The sequence below is a fragment of the Cariama cristata genome, unplaced genomic scaffold (genome assembly GCF_000690535.1).
Source record: "Cariama cristata isolate BGI_N322 unplaced genomic scaffold, ASM69053v1 scaffold1387, whole genome shotgun sequence".
NCBI lineage: Eukaryota > Metazoa > Chordata > Aves > Cariamiformes > Cariamidae > Cariama > Cariama cristata.
This window is the reverse complement of record NW_009624767.1, coordinates 42,187-67,005: the sequence shown is the minus strand read 5'-3', so window position 1 is coordinate 67,005 and position 24,819 is coordinate 42,187. Positions and strand designations below refer to the sequence as shown.

At 39.8% G+C, this 24,819-nt stretch overlaps 1 protein-coding gene across 1 annotated transcript in view; it reads right to left on the bottom strand.

Moving 5' to 3' along the window:
- The window catches only part of LARGE (like-glycosyltransferase), a gene marked incomplete at its 5' end in the record, with an annotated part of 63,679 nt that extends 40,868 nt beyond the window's left edge, over positions 1–22,811 (bottom strand). Inside the window, 3 exons of the mRNA XM_009703288.1 lie at positions 3,167–3,292; positions 4,806–4,918; positions 22,636–22,811. Of these exons, the coding sequence (XP_009701590.1) occupies positions 3,167–3,292; positions 4,806–4,918; positions 22,636–22,811 (415 nt within the window). The remainder of the gene's footprint in view (positions 1–3,166; positions 3,293–4,805; positions 4,919–22,635) is intronic.
- Positions 22,812–24,819: the final 2,008 nt, after the last annotated feature.

The window sequence follows — 24,819 nt, the reverse complement described above, 5'->3', positions numbered from 1 at the left end:
TGCTTGCATGAATGTGAACAAAGCAGCAAAGAAGTGTGTATATATATACATACACACGCCCCCCCCCCCAAAAAAAAAAACAGCAGCCAGCTCTGGGGGTCTAAGTTTATTTGACACAATGTTGTGTGTAAGAGAAGACAAATCCTCGTGTCCCATGGACTTTGAAGCCAGATGGAATTAAATCAGTGCCTTTTCAGTCTGACATGAGGAATGTGGTCTGAATTTAGTGAGGAATACTTGACTGGGCCAGCTTTACCTTGGAATTTAAATCTCTCCCTGCATTTCCTTCTTTCCTACACTATCCTTCTTAATCCTTCAGTACAAACTTCACAATCTGTCTTTCTCTCCCTCTTACCCTGGAGGTTTCTTTTACCTCGTTTCTTATTCCAGTCTTACCATGAAACACAGGATGTGCCAAATATGTTGTGTCATACTATTTATATTAAATGCCACGGAACTGACTAACTTCGGTGATTTTAAGAGTATATTTTCTAACTTGGGCTAACTACATTTGTTGCTTTTTTGAGAGGACTACATAAAAAACCAGCCTGTTTCTTTTCAGATCCAGAATTTTGCTAATTTTCATAATGTAAATTCACAACTTTAATTGGTTTATGCTTTTTTTTTTAATTGTATGAAGAATTTTTAACAGTGCTGCCTGAGGGCCAGTTCTTTAACTGCTGAATATGGGAAGAGCTTTACTGAAACCAGGGGGCTTTTGTGAACTAGATAAGGCTCTTGACTCTCTTCCGAAGCAAAGAATTTCAGCCCTGATTCAGTATTTAGGGGATGATTTTAGTAGTGTGAAAAAGTCCAGTTCAGCTGAAGAAATTGCTTATGTGTCTGCACCCCTTGTTGAGTTAAATACTTCAGACCAGAAAGCCAATGGAGGATATTATGCATCTTAGACTACATTTCCTATGCTGTAATGGAACTGACGGCATGATACAACATATGGAAATAAACAACCAAGCCTAAGTTATACTTGTAAACATAAATTTGTTAATCAACAATGGAGAAAGGATTCAATTTATTTTTAAGACAGTTCTATTAAATGCTTACTTGTAGGTGTTACATATGAGCTAGATGTCCCATACCTGAAGCAGATTAGCCAGCACAGTCATCGGAGCCTAAAGAGTGATTTACCTGATTAGTCATCAGATGTCTACTCTGAGGTGAACTTAACCAGTCTCCAAAACCACTCACAGGGATCACAGTTCAGCTGCCTAAATACAGATGTACAGCAACACTGAAAGCACCTCAGGGTTATCCTGCCCGCCCATCAGCTGCCTTGCCAAAAGGGTATCATCTCCTGTAGGTCTGTGTTCTATCTGCCAGTCCCATATGGATATTTGAGAGTATCTATGGTGACTCAAACTGTGTTTAGGCAATTGAACTAAGCCCTAGATCTTCAGTTATTAGCTTCAATATCTTTTTCTCATGTAAATGTAAGTGCCTTAACCTTATGCTGACTCCAATCTGACCGTCTCAGTGGACGACATGAATTAACATCAGCCTCTAATTCACAGAAAAATACTGTGATATCTCCCAGGCAGGAGGTGTATTTTTCTGAAATTCATCTTTTATAAAACATTTTCCCTGCTACTACATCTCTCCTTTTGTTTCAGGCCTTGCAACTGCTGTCATACATGATTCTCAAAATGAGCACAGAACTAAAATCTTTACCAGCACTTTGTCACAAGCCATAAAACCATGGTGCTTTTAAGTCCCTGTGTTGATCCTGCCCTGCAAACATCTATCATAAAACATCTAGTGATCAGTGTACTGACCAGTATACTGATCTAACTTTAAAAGCTATCTTCTGTGGACCACACCTGAATAGCTGGTTGTGAATACTTTATGAATGAAATTCAACCAATACTGTCCAGCTTTGACAGGTCAGTTAACCCATGTAGTAGATCTTCTGTCTTTTGGGAAACACAGCTTTTGAAATCAGTGTGTCGAGGGTGATGATTGATTTTCTATATTCATCCAGTGTCTGATGTTCATATTGAACACTCCTGCTGTTACTCTACAAATTGTCAGGAGGGAAAATTTGGCGAGATTTAGGAAATATATTGCACCATGAGGGTGGTCAAGTGCTGGAACAGGGGGCCAGGGACGGTGTGGCATCTCAGTCTTCAGAGACTTGACACTCAACTGCACAAGGCGCTGAGCAACCTGATCTAAGTTGGTCCTGCTTTGATTAGGGTTTAGATGGTCTCCAGAGGTCCCCCTCCTTTTTTTTTTTAACCCTCATTTACTAAAGCATTCTCAATACATAAATTAAGTATATGAACCTTGACTGAATTTTAAAATGAAATGCCAAAAACTACTTAATATTTACTGAGTTCTGATGCCACTAGTCTGCTCTGATGGACTCTACTGCTGTTTAGCCAGTCAGTCTTATTCTACACCTGGTAGAAGCTCAGTTCAGTTCTGAACTCTCTGCATGCTACATTTGAGTCCAGCCTTTCAAAATGATCACAGTGCAACTGATGTTAATTTACACATATCTGTTCAAATCCATCCTGCTTTTATATTCTACTTGACAATAGTGAAAAATGTGCTAATAAGCTGATACTATAGCTTCATTTTGTTAAATTAATAGATTTCTACTCAGCCTTTTTTCCCAGGGGAAATCCTGGAAAAATGAGGAGCAGTGTGGCTGGGTTAAGTGTACACAAAGGTTAAATAAGAAGTGTGCAAGGTCTTTAAACTTTGGTTAATGTATTTCTAGCCAGGGTCCGCCCAATCCTCTTTGTGAATTTCACTCTATTAAACGATGTTGACTAAAGAGCTTCAAACTTGCCCAGTATGAAAAAAAAAAGTTTTTGTATTCTTTGGCTAGGAAGAGCCAAGAACTGGGACAGCGACAGGAACTCAGCAGTAAGGTGCCGTAGCATAGGTGACAGGTACAGAATGTAAGAAGGTGAAGCACTTCTCTAACACCTTGCCAAACCCCAAAGCAGCATCCACCTTTGACTTTTCTAGCCATCAAAATGCACAAAGCTAAAGTTGTATTTGCTTGCCCTGCTTGGGTGTCCCCATAAACTGTATGTGTTAGCTTCCTCCTTACTTAAGGGACTTCATCTTTCTGTCACAGCGGAGTCCTGCACTCCCTGTCCCAAAGGATATCACCTATCCAGGCTCCTGTGAAACATACCTTCAGGTCAGACACATCTCTGTAGCACTGCTCGGAACGGGTGTGATCAGACAGCTGCACATTCCAGAAACATGGGAGCTGGTAGACAAGGAAGGGATTTTGTTTGATGACTGCATTGAAGATATCCTAGCAGACAAAACCAGAGAAACAGTTGGGTGTGTTGTTTCTACAGTGAGGTGATCTCAACCCCTCCCCGAGCTGACTGTCCTTCTCCCCCTCACAGGTAGAAATTCAAATGGTTTTGTGAGCTGAACTCTGCAAACCTTGCTTCGTAATTCTGTTTCCATAGACGGTGCTATCAATCTAAGGGGTGATGGGTAGATCTGAACAAGAGGAACAGGTTCTCTTGACAAACAGAGCTAATGGACTCCAGCGAAGTTTTCCAAATATGTATCTTGTACTGCTGCTAAGAGATGTGGTTCCTCTTCCAGTCACCAGGAAGAGTAATATGCAGTAAATGACAAACTGCCTGCTGTTAGTAAGTACTGCATCACTTTTCAATAAAGGGGATGAAAGTGTTCTTGGCAGTTGCACTGCTTCAAGGCGAATTACTACATGGGCTTTTAGCTAGTACTTTATTGTTGCAACAAGTATTCTAGGTTTTTCACGGAAAGGGCACGTTGGACAGATCTGCAGAACAGCCTACACCATGAGGGACAGAATGTGTTCTGCCTTTATGCAGCCATCCAGTTGGAGAAGTAAGTTACAAGGAGAGTCTTGTGGTTAAGGTATTAGGGTAAGACATAAGCAACTTTGGTCCACTCTGCAAAATTCTGCCCCATGCAGGTGTTAGACAGCAACTCAGGACCTGACTGAAAACACAGTGAAATTGCAAGAATCATTTTAATGAACTTCAGTAGCTTTTGGATCAACCTGGAAGGATACTGTACAGAAGTGCACATCTCTGTGCACAGTGAGCAGCATGCTTCCATAGTGGTGACTGGTCATAAGCCAGATGTAGCTCAGAAGCAGTAGAAATATCTAAATATGATGCTGTGTTGAGTTAATACACTCAACCTGTTGAGCAAGACTTATTGGTTCAGGTCCAGTACTACATTAACAGGGTTTCTGGATTTAAAACTGAGAGCTGGCTGGAAGCACAAAGAGAGTATGCATTTCATGTGTATAGGCACACTATTTCTTCTCTTGTCCTCAGTTTCCCATCTGTGGCAGGGAAACAGCAGCGCTTTTGTCTTCACAGGGGTGTTGTGGCAAGGAGTGCATTAAAAGACTGCTGGGACTCATCTCCCAGAAACAGTAAAGAAATATCTGGAGATTCTTAAAACTAAAGTATGCTTAGGCAATAACCAGTAGGAAAAGACACAGTATATTTGGACTTCTAGTGTCTGGGGAGTTTTATGTTAAAGAAAGGAGGACAGAAAATTAAAGCTTGAAAACCCCATTTGTCTATCTTATGAATCATCTGTGCAGAGGAGGTAAAAATGTCAGTGTAGTAACAGAAACCTCATGAGTACATCTCCATTCCTCTCTTCCACATTTTCCCCAGAATGATTCAACAAATGGTGACTATAGGCACATCTTTCCCCTGTTTTTCTCACTTCTCATCCCCTTTCCCTTTCTTACCTTCCTCAATCCATGGAGTAGTGGTTGTACCACTCATCTGCAACGTCCTACTCACCTGGTCAGCCAGTGAAGTGGACAGCATGCTCATTAACTCCCGCTCTGCTGTGAGTCTCCACATCTGCTCCCATTTCATCTTCCGTAACTTATCGAGAAGCAGCAAGATAACTCCTGAAGGAAAACATAGCGTAGAGAACAAGAGAAGCCATGATGTCACATGCCAGTCAAGGTCCATCCTGTCTATGTGCTGACTCAGCAGTTAAAACAAGGACCCGAGCTGAGATCTACCAGTGGAAACTACAGTCCTTACCCTGTGCTAACACAGGAGGTTGACTAAAAAAAGCTTCAGGTTTCAAGATGACACTGAGAGACAGTTTTCCTGAACCCCTGAGGCTGCAGAGAAGAAATGAAGAGATGGCATACAGACAAATGCTAGGTTATACAGGCTTGCAAGAAGGCTAAAGTAGCCAGAGAGGAGTGAAACTGGGAAGAGGGGAAGCAAAAGAAGGATGTTGTATTTCTAGTACTCTCCTTAACTGATAAAGCTTGATTCCATTATGACATGATTAGCATTGGGATTATTCATTACAAAATGAACCAATACAGGTGATTCACATGATGGAGGTTAACTCTATCCAAAAGTCATTATCATTCCAAAGAGAGTTAGACAATATCCTACAAGAAAGAAAGAAGGAATGTCTTAACACTCAGAAGTGACCCTCCTCACTCCTTATTCTGAAAAACTACAGGCTCCAAGAGGATATTCTGTCAAGTCACTGTCTACTAGGGAAAGGGTAGAGACAATCCTGATTTATCCAGTATGACTCAATTTCTGCCATCTTCACACTGAACAGAGATCCGCTTCTTCCAAATTCCCATGGCCTAAATTAACTTCTATCTGGCCTGAAATAAAGATTATGCTGCGACAAAGAGAATTTTGTCACTCATATAAAACATTTTACCTAGTGTGTGTGGGGTGAAATCTGGTCCTTAATACTTACTGCATAGGATGCAATACATAAATTGCAGCCCTTACTCCATTTAGTAAGAAGTTAATCACCTGACATGTCTGATGATTGCAATCCTTGAAACTTTTCCGAGTTACAGATTATCCATGCTAGTTACAACCTAGCCTTTGACAGTGCTCGCCATTGAGGCAGCAAGTGTTCATAGAGCAGGATCCTCAGATCAGAAAGTTACACTCGAAGGGGGAAAAGAGAAATCTCAACGTGCATTGTTATTCCTCAGTTGCTTTTTGTCTGGACTAAATCCCTACTGTAGACAAAGGGAAAACAGCAGAAGCAATGAAGCTGGATTGAAGCATCAGCAAAACCTTTCCTCCAGTGTCTCAGATAATTTTACTTGAAAAATTAATTTGGAAAGACTTAGATAAGAGCACTGCCATGGGGAATGAATGCAAACTGAAGGACCATAAAGGAAAAGTACCGATAAAGAGCAGCCTCGCAGGTTGACAGGAAGCACCTGGTTAGAGCAAGGAGGGTCTGTGTTGTTTCACATCTTCATTAGCGGAAGGGGGAAGTGAAGAGAATAGTAATGACATCTACAAGTGACATTAAACAAGAGGTCTTACAAAAAATATCATGGCAACTGTAGAGAAATGTTAACAGTTACACAGAAGAATACGAAATGGCAAAAAGCAGGCATTGGGAAAAGATGCCTGAGGGAGTCTGAGATGATGAAATTAAAAGTAATGAGAATAAGAAAGGAAATGTAGCCTGAATACTTAAGAAAAATTCTACAAGTGTTGTGGTGAAATAACCTAAAAATGGCAGATAAAATTGCTTTATTTCGTGAGTCTTTAAAAATCAGACTACACAAAGACGAGAAAATACACCTGGAACAGTCCTGCACTGGTTCAGAGAGAACAAAGGCCGTTCCAGTTCTTTCCTATCCTCAGTTTTTACAACATGGCAAATTTCTTTCTAGTAAAACCTGGCATTGCCACGAATAAAAAGAAAACCTCTTTTGGCAGTGAATTTTGTGGCCTATTTTAGTTCTGCTTTCCATTTCAGTCCATCTGGTTCCCAAGGATGCTGGAACCTGTACTGGAGGGATCCCCTTTCATCTTCAGTCAACCTTTCCGCTTCCAGCTGTTGGATTGGAAAGGGACGTATTGTCACAACATGCTACAACTTATTTCTGCCAGTGTGTTTGTCTTCTCTCCAGCACAACCAAAGCCTATTTGGAGTGTGTAATGTGCGTGCATTAGCTTCTAAGAGAGCCACTGTGTATTGCCTGAAATTCTAGATCAATATGAAGCAGATTCCTTGGGCTGCAGCAGAAAACTAGGTGGGATAAGCTCCTCTTTGGCAGTGGATTTTTTCCAGCTGGCAAGAACTGTCAGCTTTGTTTCAATAGTGAGATACAACTGAGAAGATTCTTTATTAAGAAAAATAAAGAATAATTGTAAGATTCAGTTAACTGTAATGTAATAGTTTTTACAATTTATAGACAATAAAACGAATTTTCTTAATTTCTTTAAGCCTCTAGTCTGAGAAGGAAAAGGGGAAATGTTTTACTATGTGCACGTATGTATTTCCAATTTTTTTGTCTTCCATTCTTACACTAGCAACAGACTATGGCATCGCAGCTAAAGAGATTATGCTGTCCTGAGGGGCTATCATGGTAGCAGCTGAGAGTAAAAGAGGTAGATGGGTGAAAAAACTGGAATATATGTGAGAAAGGATATATTGAATTATGATGCAATCATGGCTACTGAAAATATTCACAAGCTTTTAATGTTCCATCGTCAGGTCTAATTTTGATGTGACTTCTATTTTAATTCACCTACAGGCTTGGGTTTAATACCTTTGTACAGCCTCTGTTCAGGGCTTCGCGGACTGTGGAATTCTAATTTACTGCTGCCGTAAAAATAACTACTGGAGAATATTTATAGCAAGTTTAAATATTTACTCACTAGTATTAGTGAGAAAAGAGATTTCTACTAAGAAGAGAATTTAATACTATTCACCTAATTAGTATTACTTAGTGCAAAAGCAAAGCAAAAGCATGTGTTGGGAACTTTTAAATAGTTCATGCAGAGGAAAAATTACCTTTTCTTCAGAACACAACATTTGAGTTTTACCAAAGGCAAACGTAACAAATGAACTAACTCCAATCTGTGCAAAGTGTCTGAAATAAAGAGAGGGAAATATGTGCCTCAGGAATCCCTTCCCTCAGAGTCAAAGTGACCGAAATCTCAGACTAAATTCAAGATGACATACAGCTGAACATAAAGGGAACAGGGACTGACTCTCAGTTGCTGCGCTGGGGGAGGAAGAGACTGGAGCAAAAAAAAAAAAAAAAATCAAAGGAATATTTTATGAACATCTGGCCCCAGGCAGCGGGACTTCTCATCTTCTGATGAGTGCAGCATTTTCCTGCCCTAAGCTACCTGAGAAAAACAAAGGGAAAGCTTGGCAGCAAATAAACAAGAAGAGAAAAGTGGCAACCCAAATGTCTCATGACTATTAAACAAATTATGATCGGCCACAGAACACCCCTATTTTCCTTATCCTGAGGAAATAGTTCAGGCATATACAGACAGATAAATATCTCAAAGAGCTCTTGGAAAAATAAGGCTTTATTACTAAAACTGTGGAACACATCCTAGTCTAGTTTTTACTTGAATGGCATTTTCTCCCCCTGCTAGATGAGACTTTGCTTGATCTACCAAGATCTGACAGATTCTGAATTGCTCAAACAAAGAAGGCGGCAAACAAACAAACAAAGGAGTTGCTAAAAAATGTAATTTCAGGACATATACAGAAAATCCCAGCCTCAAAAGCAAAACAAAAAAACAAGGGAATTTGGAGAATAGATTGGAGAAAACAGGGAAAAAATGCAAATTAAACAAATTTGGACTAAGATGTTTCAGTTGAGAAATACTGCAAATTTTTTTTGGCACATTTTAAAAACCAACTTATTTTAAAATAATATTTTTCCCTTAGGAATTGATACAAATTAAAAGTCTTATTGGAAATGGTTACAAGACCTGAGAAGGAAAAGAAATGTTTCACTCTGGGTCTAACAAAACTCTGTGGGTCACCTGAATTTTTTGTCCTTTTCCCATTTTTTTGATTCAATCTGAGTCAAATTTTTTGTCTTTCCAATGTTTTAACTAAGCAATGGTTTCAGTAGATGCTTCAAGCCATCTCAGCAAAATAGTCTGAGGATTTTTTTTGTTAATCTGCTCCAGAACAAAATATTTCATTTAATTTAATTTCACTTTTCTGAATAGTAAATTGAAAGTTTGCAGAAACATCATCAATTTCCCTTGGAATGCTACCAAGCGTCCCCACCTCTTGCTTCAGGAACACAGACTACGGCTTTTCCTGAAATTCAGAGAGGAATATATAGAAGAGCTGGAAGTAATAACCAACATTTTAAGACAGAACAGAATCACTTACAGAAGTTTTAGTGAAACTGGACAAGCTTTCAACCTCAATCAATTTATTACAGTGGCCCTTTTAAGGTGGCTGAAAAAATACACAGTTCTGTGGGGGAAAAAAATGTAGCTACTAAGACATCATTTTCTGTAAGCACTACCTTGCCTGTTTCTTTCAGGTGGAACAAGATGCTTTTGTGAGCTGTTGAGGCAATGCCATATTATGGCAGCAGCATCCCAGAGCCTATCCTTGTTGGGTTTTTAAAAATTCTTTTCGAAACTAAGCCTGTAACAGTGAACTATCTAGACAGATAGCAAGTAGGTATCATTATAATATCTGAAAAACACAGGTAAAACCCACTTCAAAATATATTATAAAGCAATAGCGAGTTTTAAAAAATCACAGGGATTTTACAATACCTAAGCAGCGTACCAAAGACCACTGAGTCTTAGATGCTGTCAGAAATAATGTTAAATAGAGCTGACATTACGGAGATTTGCTGCAATAAATAACTGACCCAGAGATTTAAGGCGGTACAGACAACAGTAAGCTACCATATTTTGTGAAACAGATTTGGCACCAAAAAGCTGAGTTCAGTTTTAGGCGTTATGGAAGGGACTTGTAGCTCTGCTATCCCAGGAGAAGCGCCATGATAGTGCCGACTGCTTAGTACTCCAGCAAATACTTATGCAGGTTTTTTTAATTCCAATTTATTGTACCTGACGTCAATGGAAATGGTCAGACTGTATCATGCTGGGAATGCGACTATGCCTTTGCTGGATCAGAGCCCAAATGACCAGTTTTGCTAAGGGCTGCAGTTGGAATCCACGGGGCCGCACCTCCACACCACTGACTGTGGCCTCCGCTCTCCACCCATAGTATGAACAGCAAATAGGAAAGCACAAGTATATGGCTGTTAGGGAATAAAAAATTGAATTAAAGCTGCAATTCCGCTACAAGCCATTGCACACATTTTCAAATCTTCATTTTAAGTCTTTGTGTGGATGAAAATCACTGCATTTATTTCACTTGATTTATAGACCACCTATCTAACTGCTGCTGATAATTTGACTAGCCATATCATTAGCATAATAAAACCATAGGTTATGTCTATAGCTTTTAACACAGTATGACCAAAGGACCGTCATTCTAACACATTTTTGGAGCATCCCGATACATTATTTAACTATGAACTTACACGCACCAGCCTTTTTCTCCAAAAAAGCCGTTCACAATGTAAAAAAAAAAAAACAACGAATAAAAAAATAAAATAAAAACTTGCAGGGATGCATAATGTGTTAATTGAGAATAAACGATGACTCCACATTTGAACCTTTCTCGGAGAAAACCAAACAGGGCTGAGAAGCTGTTTTGAAATGGAAAGTGGGTGTGCCTCCGGGCATGGTGAGAGAATGCAGTAGTCCTTGTGTTCTCTGCACATGTATTGAAAGTGTAGCTGTGATAAGAGTGCATTTTGAAATGTAGTGCAGTCACTCTGTTGGGAGCTGTTCCTCTTGAAGCATTATAAACATTTTGTTTACTCTTCCTGATGACCATTTAATGAAATGGAACACTTTTATTTTCTTAGTTCTCCTCTTCCAAAGTATGCTGTTTCTCCTGAGGCAGAATTAAGATGAAGGGTATACTCGAGCACGATTCTAACTTCTTACAGAGCTACTGACTGTAGCTCAGAATTTCCTGGTTTTCTAATAGTTTCTTTATTGTTTAGATGCTATTTTTCCTGAGCAATTTGAAAAAAGATATGTATGCTTTGTATCTTCTCTTTAATGACTTCCATTTCTGGGGGAATTTATCCAACTTTCTTAAAGCCCCAAAGGCTGCTACAGAAAAATTTCCTTGATTCAGGAGTCTAAAAGGTCTACAGGTGAGGAGTAATGAGCCACAAGACTTTTAGGAAGCCTACGGAGGAAAATCTCTGCTACTTAAAAACTATCCTGCTAAGTAATGCTCTTCCCTCTTATCTTCCAGAGTCTTGTGAAGAGAAGTAACAATTCTGCAGGTCTCTCAGAGGTCAGCAAAGAAAAACCGTCTCTAGACCTGGAGGAATTGGCCTTCTCTTACATAGATTCCAAGAACTGCAAAGTCATACACCTTCCTGCCCAAATCGCTGATAAAGTTTTCCTAAATCCTATAATGGAAAACAACATGGCTGGCAAAAAACCCAAATACTAGGAAAATCAGAAAGGGAGGCTAGATTTTTTTCCCAGCTGCTCTACTTGCTTGGGGCGTCAAGGAAGACAGTAAGGACAGTGACCTTTCTCGAATCCTTGTGTTTCCTGAACCCTGTGCAAAGAGTTGTAGGAGTTGAAAACCACCTGCGAAGAAGCTCTGTACATGGGTTTTAAAAAGCTCCTCAGTTTTCTTATAGCCTTTGCACTCTGTGACCCTTGTAAGCATACAGGGTACAGAGATTACATTTTGAAGCCAGCGGAAAGCAAATATTTCAGGGACTTCTTAGCTGGTAAACTAGGGAGATGGCTTCCAAGAGGGGAAAAAAACCCACAAGAGGCAAATCATTACATTCTCTTGAAATTCAAAAGATTGGGTAGAGCTTTTGCTCAGAAGTTTTAAAGCTCAGATAACACATTCTAACTTCAGACTAGCAAAGCAATACAGGAGGGAGGTTTCAGCTTCTAGATGCTGTAGCACAATGGCAATGACCAATTCAAAGGGAGCAGAGGAGAGCTGTCTCAAGGATGTCTCACATCCCTGCCATGCACAAGTATCACCCAACAGCTACTCTGTGTGCATCTCTCTACATGTCTGGAATTCATGATGGAGGCGTCAAAAGTTAACACTAATGAAAAGATGGTCAGGTACACATCTTATTATTAAGCACTTTGAAATGTGAGACTTAAAAAGAAAAGTGACATGGGGGAAATGTGCAAAATTTCTAAAAAGTTTTAAAGAACTTTTCTTCTCTTCAATAATAAAAACGCAGTAAGTTCTTACACAGCAGTTTATCTGTGATTTCATTTGCCTGGCTGCTTAGGTGACTTCAGTCAAGCGAAAACAAAGTCCCGATTAAACAGATATTTAAGTGATAAAGTCAGAAAGGATAAATTTTAGCTCTTGCATAACAGAGGCCATAGGATTTTTCAAAATCAATTTGTGCTTTAGCTAGAGCATAACTTCTAGAAAAACATTCAGTCTTGATTAAAAAATTTACAATAATGGATAATCTATCACAAACTTTGATAAGTTATTCCAACGCATAATTACCCTGATGAAGGATACTTCCCTTATTTCTAATTTGAACATGTCTTTGAACTTGCAGTCATTTGATCTTGCTGAACCTTTGCTAAATTGGCAAGCCCTCTATTAAGAAATGTTATTTTCTCCTGCAGATACTAATAAGCTGTGATCAAACTACCCCTTGACTTGCTCCCAGATAAGCTCCTGAAGCCATTTTTCCCAACTTTATAGGAAGTTTTCCAGTATTTTCTTTGAACATTCTTAATTTATAAGTACTTATCTTTGACCTGTGGAGATTAGGCCCGGACAAGTAGCTAAATCTACATTTTAAAATGTATCCACTCCAAGAAGTGATGCCTAGCACCCAAATCAAGGACTACGGAGTGGTTGTACAGCCACTGTTCAGGGTCTAGCTCTTTATTGAGCAGGCTGGCCACATTCATACTACATAGTACTTGTCTCTGAGGTCCTGGTTTGTGGTCCTTCAGTTTTTAGACGTAGCAAGTATTTTGTTTGCATTTCTCAGTGTCTGACATTAGGAGACAGCCATGTTACAATTTTCTAGATTGGAGAGTTTTTAGCATGGAACTGAGGGTCTATGTTGTGTGCACTGGAGAATGTCATCAGGACATGGGAATATTGGAGAGTGTCAAGTCTTTTGATGCAGTGGTGAAGGACTGGAAAGAGGTGCCAAACAGAGTGTAGTCCCATCCATACTACCTTCCAGAAATACTTCCTGGAGTGAACTATCAACAAATTACACTCAATTTTTAATTTTTTTCTTGACAAAAGACAGGTTGTTCCCTGAGAAAGACAGGGTACCAACTACTTTCTGTGCCCTGTGGATGATCAGGGAGCCAAGAGCAAAGAATGAACTAGGGAGTTAAGTCATCTGACGGTGTAGACATCCAGTATGTCAGGAGCAAAAATTCTACACCCAATACAAAACTAATATATCTCCTGTACTCATACTTGAAACGTCCCTGTTTATACATCACACAAAGTATTCTGACAACTGTATGAAACCTGGAGTTCATGTTCATCCGATTATCCATCCTGGACTGATTCTCACACATCTCTGCACTCTTTCTGAGTGTACAATTTTACATGTCAGTGCATCAAAACACAGAAGTGTGAGTGAGTGTCACAACTCTATATCAAGTCAAAGTAACTGGACTTCAGGTGAGCTGTCCTGAAGAGGAATCACCGAAGAGTACAGACTGTACAGGGTTATTGTGCAGGAGATCCAGTCATTGAATCTCCCTGTGCAGGCACGTTTGGAAAAAGGAATCACACAAAGCTTGTTTCCGTAGATAAAAACTGAGGCTTGCTGGAATTCGCTGAATATTGGCCCTGATGAAAGCAAGTACATCTTCCAAAACTAATCTATCTTGGACTCTCCACCAAAGAATCACTCACCTTCAAAAAAAAAAAAAAAAGGTGTTTCTTAGTTTCTTGATCCTCAGCTCCTGTAAATCAGCTCAGGCCTATTTAACGCAAGAGCCAGGCATTTATATCAGATCTGGACCTCATCCATGATGCTTATCTGTTTTTCTCTTCCTCAGAAAGCAGCAAAAAGTGAAAGGTAACAGGGACCATTGCTTTAAATTATGTGGGTGGTTTTGGTTTTGTTCCTCTCAAAAGCATCATATTTAATAGGAGTCGAAATGTCAACAATTTTACAAGGTTTCCACTTTGGACTATGTGAAGAGGAAAAATGCACCCTGCACAGGTGATAATTATTTTGGCTGGCTTCTAATATTAACAGTAGTCCACAAGGCTAATTGTAGGGATGGGCACAATGAGTAAGAACCCGTCATAGCTTTTTCTTGGTCTGGTGTTCAGTCAATGCCCTAGCAACAGAGGAGGAAATGTGGCTCATGGGCTGAACAGCCTCTCAGGTATTTCTTTATAGTTGGATGACAAAGAGATTTCAGGTTTTGCAATCAGAAGCAACCAGACAACTTTCTTTTCCCCCTCTTAATGGGCAATTTATTGACTGGATGAGATTCAGGAGGAATAGAATGTTCTAAGAAACGGATTAGGGGAAGGAAAGCAGCAGCACAGAATGAACAAGCATAAAAATTAACCACAGTATTTTTTTAAAAAAAACAGGAAACACTGTGTACTTTAATGCAATGATTTGACCCAAAGGTCAGCTGCAGGTCAATCCTTCCTCCATGACCATTTCTCTTCCAGTAACAGAGAGACAGGATTAGGTTCACAACAGAAATACAGGGATGCATTTGTGTAAGGAGAAAATGTATGTGGAGCTGTTTAGCATGCTCATATAGCCAAACTGAGGTACAGTTTGGGTAAGTGGACTACAAGGTGCCTGCATAGTAAGTTGGACTTCCAAGCCTAAAGCATTGTGTTCAGCAATAAAACATTCAGATGGCGGCCAGTTACAAGTGGTTTCCACGAGAGTTGATACCGGGGCTGATATTGTTTAACCTCCTGTTCAATGAGCTGGAGATGAGATAGAATGCATCCTCAGCAACGTCACACATGACACTGAATTGGGGTCTGTGGCCAATACCCTGGGGAAAGGGCTGCTATTCAGAGGGACCTTGACAGGCTGGACAAATGGGCTAAGAGAAAGCTCATACAGTACAATGAAAAGTCCTGCATGGGACTATTCCTGAATGGACAGTACAAGCTGGATGGCAAGTGAATAGAAAGGAGCTTTTCAGCAAAAGTCCTAAGGGGGCTGGTGGACAGCAAGTTGAATATGAGCCAGCAGCGTGACCTTGCAGCAAAGAAAGCCAACCACATCCTGCGCTATATTAGCCCTGAGGTCAAGGGAAGTGATTACCACTCTTTACTCAGTGCTTGTAAGACCACATCTGAAGCACTGTTTTGGATTCCTCAGTCAAATAAAGACACTGACATGCTGGAGTAAGTCCAGTGGAGAGCAACCAAAATGGGCAGAGGCCTGGAGAACATGTATGAGGAGAAGCTGAGAGAGCTGGGCTTGTTCAGCCCGGAGAAGAGAAGACTAAGCGGATCTCTTATTGCTGTCTACAACTACTTAATGGAGCCAAACTCTTCTAAGAGATGCACAGAGACAGAAGGTGAAGTAACTGACACAAATTGCAGCAAAAGAAATTCTAATTACATATTAGGAATTTTTACTTTTATTTTTCACTTTTCTCACCAAGACAGTAGCCAAATACAGGAACAGGCTGCCTTGATAGATATCCTTGGAGATACTCAAAACTCCATTGGAAAAGGCTCTGAACAACCTGAGTTGGCTTTCAGTAGGAAAAGGACTAGAAGACCTCTGGACATCCTTTCTGATCTAAATTGCCTATAATTCTATGATCCTATTTGGGAAAGCTTCTCTTTTCCCCGTCTCTGCTAAGGCCTTGAGAACAACCATGTAGAAACTATGGGTACACATAGGTACTCTGAGCTCAGTTTGACAGATAGGTGGAGGAGGGAGGGTTGAGGAGCAACGGCAGGAACAATTAAAGTCAGGATGTAGCTGAACATAGAGACAGAAGAAAGACAATGGGGAAAGGAAAGAATTGAGCTGCTGCTTTTGAGATCTCAGTGTCTACTCAATTTTGCAGATTCTTCTTCTCAAAAGTCTTGATATTTTTTCAAAGGGGAAAGGTTTCTCCTGAACCTCGTTTGCCCTAACACTAAAATGATTAAAGCATAACGATTTCTGTAGCCAACAGTACCTAAGACAGCTATCTGACTATGACCAAATTCAATTGTTTTTTGTTGGCATTGTCTTAGAGGTGACAGCTTTGACACAAGGGTGCAGAAAGACATCTGAGTTACTCTGCTACTTTCTGTGACAGGCACCAGGTTACCTGTTGAGAGTCCAAAGATGGAGTCCAACTGTGATGCCTCTTTCCTTGCTTTGGGACTATGGCTAAAACCTCTGTTTCTGTATCTACAAAAAAGAACTGTCTTTATACAATCACTTTTATGAGCATAATGAGAAACTGGAAAGTGAACTGGCACTTCAGAAGAAAAAGTACTGGTTTTACTATTACTATGCATTTGTCTGGGGTTCTCCTGTCATATAATAGAAGTTTTTGTTCTCAGTTTAGACACCTGGATGCCTCTACTAAGCTTTTATGTACAAGTCTTTCATCTAAATTTAACCTGCTAATGATGGTCCCTCTACAATAAAGAGAGGGCATTTCAGAATGCTGGACAACATAATTACTCATCAAGCTATGTATGTTCACATAAAGAACTGTCTTCATCAAGCTAAAAATACCAGACTTCAGAATGATTCTTTAAATCATGAGATTGGAATACTACATGTATATGTCCTATTTATGTACATTACATGGAGATCTTTACATTATGAACCCAGGTCAGACCAGTAAAAAACCCCAAACTAGGACAACTTAACCAACTAAAAAGAAATACTTTTTATTTACTTCAGTACAATGGAAGCCAGAATCTGGTATAGACTTTCTGAATACCCTTGTTTTTTATCACAAGTTTCTTAGGAGACGTAAGTTTTCAGTGTTTCAAAGAAAGTCAGGCGTTGTTTTTAAAAAAAAGACAGTTGTTGCAGGGTCTGATAGATTCAATTGCTAAGGAGCAGAGGATGTATCTCAGAGAATGCAACGAACAGTAGACTAATTCAGCCGCAGCAATGCCATTACTACATGGACAGGCCTCTCAAACTACAGGCACCATTTTCAAAATCAAATACATATTGACCTTCATTTCAGAAATGTCAAGTGTGCTGTAAACAGGCTCTCAGTACATCACACGCTTTCGAAACTGCATGAGAAAGACTGGAAAGGAAGCTATTCTGTAAGGGTAGTCAGCTTTACGATATCTTATTTTTAAGTGCAAGCTACAGATTGTAGCCTGCAAAGATAGGGATGTGGTCATCAAAAGCAGAATTACCATTTTAGCTTCCTACCACTGACACAAACAGACTGATGTTTCCTGTTGAACCTAAAAGCAACAATGTGTTGGCATTTCCTAAACTACTACCTGTACAATGTGCATGATACCTGTACTTCAAATGCATCTTTGTGCATTATAAAGCACATGTGTATCAGTATGCTTTGCACTGATAACAGTATTTGCTGAATGAACTCACAGTATCTTAAAGAAGGAATAATCTAATCCAAAAAGCTGGTACAGTGTGAATCCAAGTAGGTGAAGAAAGCACTACTTTTTGCCTTGACGCTGGTGTTGGACTTCTTTCTTTTTTTATCATTAAAATGTATTTTTCATCTGTTTGCAAAGGCTCCTGTACTTACAACCAAACCTAATGATACCAGTTCCTGTACCAAACGTGACAAATGTTTTATGTAATGGGAGACAGGAATATCACAATAGCTTTTAGAGAGGGCATGGCTAAACTGAGTCAGGCCCTGATGGTGGGTATCTAAAGGTTCTACAAACCATGAGTTTTCCGATTTCTTCATTCACTGAGACAATTTGGAAAAATCTCCTCTCTCAAGCAACCACTTTATTCCTTTCTTTACACCATGGAGAAAAGCACTAGTTTTAGTCAGAATCTGTGGAATATAGTTTGTAAATTAGTGTTATATTCAGATGGCTGTCATGGCATTCTGACTCTTCCAGGGGAAAAAAAGGCATTTTGGCAACAGATCTATCCAGAATTAGGCAACAATAACTGTTTAAAGCATTAATTGTGAGGATTTCTGCAAAACACAAATGTCTGATTAAATTAAAAGTGCTCAGCACTTCTCAACATCAGAGCCATTATCATAATGTCGTGAGCAGAAGCCTGTGGAGCACAGATGAAAGCTGTTATCGTGTTTCTGGAGCAGGACCACAGGCAGTTTCATGACGACCATGACCTCATTTTCCACTGCTTTACCAGTCACTTGCTTTCTGCACTGAAGATGCACAGTATCATCATGAAGAAGCACAAGATGTGATCCAGTCTAATTTCATATAAACAGTCTGCCCTACGCTTTCTTTATTATTCACAATTGTTAAATATTATGCAAAAATGACATAACATATGCTTCCCACTTCCAATTCATCTTCCATAGGTCCTTTTTTTTCAGGGAAACAATAAAGGAAAGAGATTCGTTTTAGTATTCTTCCAGTCATTAAAAACATGGGAGTAATAATGCACGGTGCACACGTAGCCTGGTAAGGCGCTAGCCATTCCCTTCTGTTCTCAATCCACAAATCTGGTAATGTGACATCTCAGTGTGGGAGTATGAAGCCTCAGCTCAAGCTGTTGAGATACCTCCTTGCAGTATCTAGTAGTTGCACTCAGGCAGTGTATTTCAGATGAGCCCCAAATCCTCAGGATGGGCTTCTGTAGCCTAGAAGTCTGAAATCCCCCGGGCCAAAGCTTTTACAAATGCTCCTCTGGCACCCAAATTACAGGCACAGATCCATTCTAAAGCTCCATTTGAAAGGCATGGGGTCCATTCTCAGCTGATATAAGTTGGCCCTACTGCACTAAAGCCAGAGAAGCCAGGGGTGATTCACACCAGCTGAGGAAGTGGCCTCAAATCACGGTAACAGTCACAGAAACTGCTTTTAAAAGCTATTCTCCACCATGATGGAAAGTATAAGGCAGACAAAGTACTAAAAGCTTTTATGTTTAGAATTTCTTTGACAAGATATTTTTCTGAGGACTCAGATACTCCAGAAATGAACATCAAACCATACAGTGCAATTCTGGAGCTGTCAGTTTAACATCTGTAAAGAGAAAAATCATAGTGCGGCTCAGGCAATACTTTCGAAAGCACCGTTTAGTCAGTGAAAGACAATATGGATTACAGAGAAAGAAAAGTGTGCTTTAACTAATGTATGAGGAGTCTGTAAGAGCTAATCTCAGTGTAGACAAGCAAAATGGAGTGGATGATATATAAAAAAAGTATTTGATTAAGCATCTTACTGAGTTTTGGCCGGTGAGCTACAGAAAAAACCTGAGTACCTTTGTGGTACAGAAGGAACTGTGTTTAAAATGAGGAAGGGAATGCTATCTCAACTAAACAATGGTTCTAACTAAGAACATTTTAAACACCAATTAAATTCTCGCTGAACTGATTTTTGAGTTTGGTCTGGTTTTCCTAAGATTATATTATCATGTGTTGTCATTTAGTTCATCCGGCAACTAAGTACCACACAGCTGCTTGCTCACTCCCACCCGGTGGGATGAAGGAAAGAATGAGAAAAGGGGAAAACCCATGGGTTGAGAAAAGAACAGTTTAATAACTGAAATAAAATATAATATAAAAATAATGATTGTAATGAAAAGGGACATAACAAAAAGAGAGAGAGAAATAAAGCCCAAGAAAAGACAACTGATGTACAATACAATTGCTCACCACCTTCTAACTGATGTCCACCCCATCCCCAAGCAGCAATCAGCTCCTCCTGGCCAGCTCCTCCCAGTTTCTATACTGGGCGTGATGCTCTATGGTATGGAATATCCCTTTGGGTAGTTCGGGTCAGCTGTCCTGGCTGTGCTCCCTCCCAGCTTCTTCTAAACCTCCTAGCTGGCAGAGCATGGGAAACTGAAAAGTCCTTGACTTAGGGTAAGCACTACTTAGCAACAACTAAAACATTAGTGTGTTATCAACCTTATTCTCATCCTAAATCGAAAACATAGCACTGTACCAGCTACTAGGAAAAAAATTAACTCTATCCCAGCTGAAACCAGGACATCATGGACTGAAGTAGGACTTGAATTCTCTGCCTGTGCAAATGAGGAAGAAGGATGAAAAACAAGCAAATAAAATATTTCCTTGAAAACCTGTACTGGCTGTCAGGAGATGTGCCCTGGCAAAACATGAGTAGGAGAACGCACATGCTTACTGGGTTTAAAGAGCTAGTGGAGAAGGAACAAACACACCTTTGGCTTTAATGTAGCTGCCTTCAGGGACTTCTCCAACCTATACGTTGTCCGCAGTGGCTCAGACATAGAAAGGTAGGAGTGAAAGATAAATTATTTGTTTCAGAAACTGGGAGGAAGCAGCAGAAGAATTTTGAATTTGAGGGGTGCTTCTGCATCAAATCTGGCAGGCTGGGTCTGGCTGAAGAGGCTCATGTAAGAATCCCTTTGCTTAGGATTGTATCCTAGGACTGTAGCAAACACTCTCCCAAGAGCAAGAGCAAAGTCTGTCTGAGAGCTCCCCTCTGATCCAACTTCGTTTAGCTCATTAAAGTTTCAGGGGTTTGAGGGCCCTTTTACTGTTCCTAATACAGCTCCAAGCACCTGAATTTCTGAGTCTTCCCTTTCCCAGTCCACTTTCTTTCATGAGCATTTTGCTTAGAGTTATTGCCTCTCTTTCCTGCCCCCCCGCCTTTAGTTTTCTGAAGCCTCCTTGGCCACAGTGTTGCATTCAGTGTCAATTATTTTGATTTACTGAATACATCAAACAAGCCCGTTTCACTTGGTATTTCATTTTCCTTGAGAGATTTATACCTCCAATCTCTGCTAGATTACTGAGGCAAAGCAAGAATTCAATTAAGAAAATTACAGTAAATGATGCTGGTTCTGTCAATAACATCGTTTGCTACTTCTCAGAGGTTGCACTGTTTCACTCAGTGACCTCTTGTTCCATGTACTTGAAAAATCATGATTCCATTTCTTATGATCACTTGTCAATCTTCCATTTATTATCTACCTTCTGGTTTTTTTTCTAAAAAAAAGAAAGTTTTTATAACTACAGGTGAGTTGTCTGAAGCAAGAAATTGTGAGCAGACTAAAATCATGGGCAGGATTATCCATGGCCTGGTAGGTATGTATTAACACATACCAAGAATTAACACATGCAATGTATGTGAAGGACTGCAGATATTCAATTATTTTTGACTGCAGTGGAAGAATTTTGTGATATACTGACATAAAATATTTGGAACAGTAAGTTAAGACAATATAAATTAAAGGTTTACAGCATTTGTATTTACGTAACTGCATTTTAGATACTACCCACCATACATTTCTGGGTTATTCTAACGTTATGTGGTTGTGACACATTTCTCTCTGCCAGCATTAAAATGGCAGAAAGGAAAAAGCAAAAGTGCAGCAGAAAGAAAGTAACTGTAAAAGGTGGTTATCTTTCAGCAGAACAAAAGATACTGCTTCATGGTGTAACACTGCAAAGAACTGACATCAACAAGTTTAGTTGTGTGTAACATAAGCTTTCAGGTTTCAGGACAAATCCATGAAACTTAGCTCTGTCTCATGCTTTTGGAGTGATGGAGGGAAGGGGTGGGCAGCCCAAGCCTTTATATATGCAATTCTGCTCTGGCAAGTGGAGAACCAGGAAACAAACCTCTTTTGCCAAAATCTTGTATCCATATCTATCTGTGTTCTGTTAGGCTATTCTTTTGAACATTTTCACAGAACAGAGATGCTTTGCAGAGGCTGAAATAGAAATTCACAAAAACTGGCATGATTCTCTCAAATATACAAAGGAATATAGAAATACAGATGACCCAACCACAACTTGTGCAATCCTTTTTCTAGTTAGTCTGTTTAATTCAAGCCAACCCATTTCTGTGAAGCAAAACCACTATTATGGTGAATAATTTCCTGATAGTGCAGGGATATTTAAACAGACTCATCTTTTCTAAATAGAGGCTTCGCCATCTGTTCTGCCCTTTTATGATAAATAGAGAGGGAACCTAACTCACTGGATCAGCATGTAAAGCCTAGCATTGAAATGATTTAGATGTACGTGTGTATTCTTTATGCACCTGGTATGTTTTCTCACACACCAAACACAAATCAGCGGGAAGACCTGTCTCTTGTAACCTAATAAATTCTCTGATCTAGAGCCTTTATTCCTTTCTCATGGCAGCAGAAATTGATGGCCAGTAGTTTGCATTTTATTAGGACAATTATGACCCTGTTGCTGTCCTACAGGAGTTATATCTTTATTGGGCTGACATTCTGTGATACCATTTACCTCTCTACAGAAAATGAGCCTTGATTCCTATTCTTTTCTTCCTGCTGTGCCTACATACGCGTCATCATGGACAGAAATCTTGTAGGAGATGTGCTGAGGATGTGTCAGACCTCTGAAAAGCTCTGTCCTTCTCCTACAATCTCTCTTAAGTCCATTTAGAGAAGGAACATATCCCCCTCAGAGTGGCACAGGACCAGCAACTCCAAAATGCATCGCATTGCGTCATTTTTACTGCTTTAAATGACAAATTTTGCAGTAGGTTAGGAAAGGAGGTTTAAGTTACCTCATCTCATACCCTCTATACCAGGAGACTGATTGCATGTTCAACGCAAACATTAATTCAGAGAAAACCCTTGGGGCCTACCTGTGTTGTATCCCCTCCCAAGTGCTGGCCAGGGCCGATGATTCTTCCAAAGGTTGCCCAAATACCAATCACTCTGGTTTTCCACCAAGCCAAGAACTTGCTGCCCTGGAAATGAGCAAATTGCAAAAAGATCATGAGACAAAAGACAGTCAAGTAATGGAAAACAAACATGACATCTGGAGAGGGACAGCCAGTGGAAAGAGGAGACAGAAGTTCAGGTGCTGCCTTCCTTTCACGCATTCAGAGGACGCCTGCATATGTAACAGACAGCAAGCCTGGCACAGCAAACTCAGCACGGCTCATTTCTTTCCTTCTCCCCTGGCTAGTCTGAGTAATTAAACACTGCGGGAACCTTTGTCACGCTGACAAAAATATATCACCCAGACAAATCTGAATGCTGCTTGAATTTGGAATACAATGATGGAGAATCCTCCTAGTGAGAGTAAGTGTTGGTAAAATGATCATCTAATAGGAAGATCTGTTCATACTCTGATGGAGATAATATAATTGAAGAACAAGGCTCAGTATAACAAATTATTTTCTTCCCATGCTCTCCCCACTAGTTTCAGGGATTTTTTTCTCAGTCACAAAGAAAATCCCTTTTGTTCAGGAAAATATTGGATTCTAAGAGTTTACCTACATAAGAAAGTTGCACTGTTTTAATTTAAGAGAGTAATTTAAAAGTCATTTAGGTAAGCCTGTGTGGAATGCCGCATAGGAATTATGATTTCAGTTTTAGATGGGCTTATTTTGGTTTAGCTTACATTGATTAGCAGCTGGCTTCAGCTAGAGTAAAACGTGTTTTAAATCAAATGTGTCTAGAAGGTCTGCACTGCTTAAAAATCAACTGAAAAGTGAATGTTTGTATAGATAAGGACTTAATTATCTATCCTGAAATGTGCTGTATAAAATGTAAATAAGAGAAGTGATTGAAATGATGCTCTGGTGAGGGAGGATGGAGGGAAGGGAAAAACTGTGTTTGGATCTAGTCAAAGAAAGGAAAGGGAATGGTGTTTTGACAGAGGGACCTGCTCAGTGAGGGCACTAAGACTGGGACTGGAAATTACTTTGCAATCTTTTGAGAAAGCAATTAAGCATCATGCTCTGAAGGCAGATTTTCAAATCCCAGCTATGCTCATAAAACTGGGTGCATGGTCACAGCAGTGCACTGAAAGCATTAAACGATCATGTTGCTTATGTGGGACCACAGCTGTATTACTGAAATTTCAGTGTGGCCCAAAACCAAGATTGGGCTGAGAAGCAACACATAAAGACAGAAGAGATTAATTCAATTTTATAATCAGCTGGGAAGACTTTAGGATAGGTCAGGTGATTGCAATACTCTCCTGCAGTATCTGTAACTCAGTAGAACATCAGTAACCCCCACATGTGTCTCGAATGCTGTTTCAAAGACTGTGATCAGCAGTGAGTGGCCAATGCACATAACAGATCAGAACATTACGAAAGCATTCAAGGAGTGAATGGAAATCAATCTAGAAATAACCTTGAGAGATTACCCAGTCCACTTCACACCACTGTTCAGGATCATCCTACTCTGTCCTAATCACAGCATGCCAGTCCTCACCAGACCTCATTTTCTAATGTCGTCTCTCCTTTTCCATTATATTTTATATATAACATATAATATATATATATTTAATTTTTCACATTATGTTCCATAACTAATTTTTTAAGAAGGTGGAAAATCTGAGGGAGAGAAGAAAGGATCATATAAAAACCCACCACATATTTACGACTCCATTGGTGCTACTGAGAACTGGTAAAATTAAGAGTGCAATGCACAAGAGAATGAAGGAAATGACAAGTTAGAGGCAGATGCATCCTAAGCAACCAATGATTTGTTCATACAAATAAACTGTACCATCTTTCAACCTGTGAGACACATGGAACACTCTAGACAGCACATGAGGTGCCACAAGCCATATGTTGTGAGGAAATATGAAAGGGATCTCAACTGGCTGAAACAAGTCTTAGCCAAAAAAGGCTGAAGGGCACAATTTAAACCAACACTTGTTGATTCCATGCTGGAAGACTGCCTGTTCTTTATAATCACTCCCTTACAGTTGAGGTAGAATAAATCAAAATAAAAAACTACCATGGCTAGTAAAGGATGAAAAAAAAAACAACCAAAAAATGCAGGTGCAGCTGGGCTGGAATGGACTA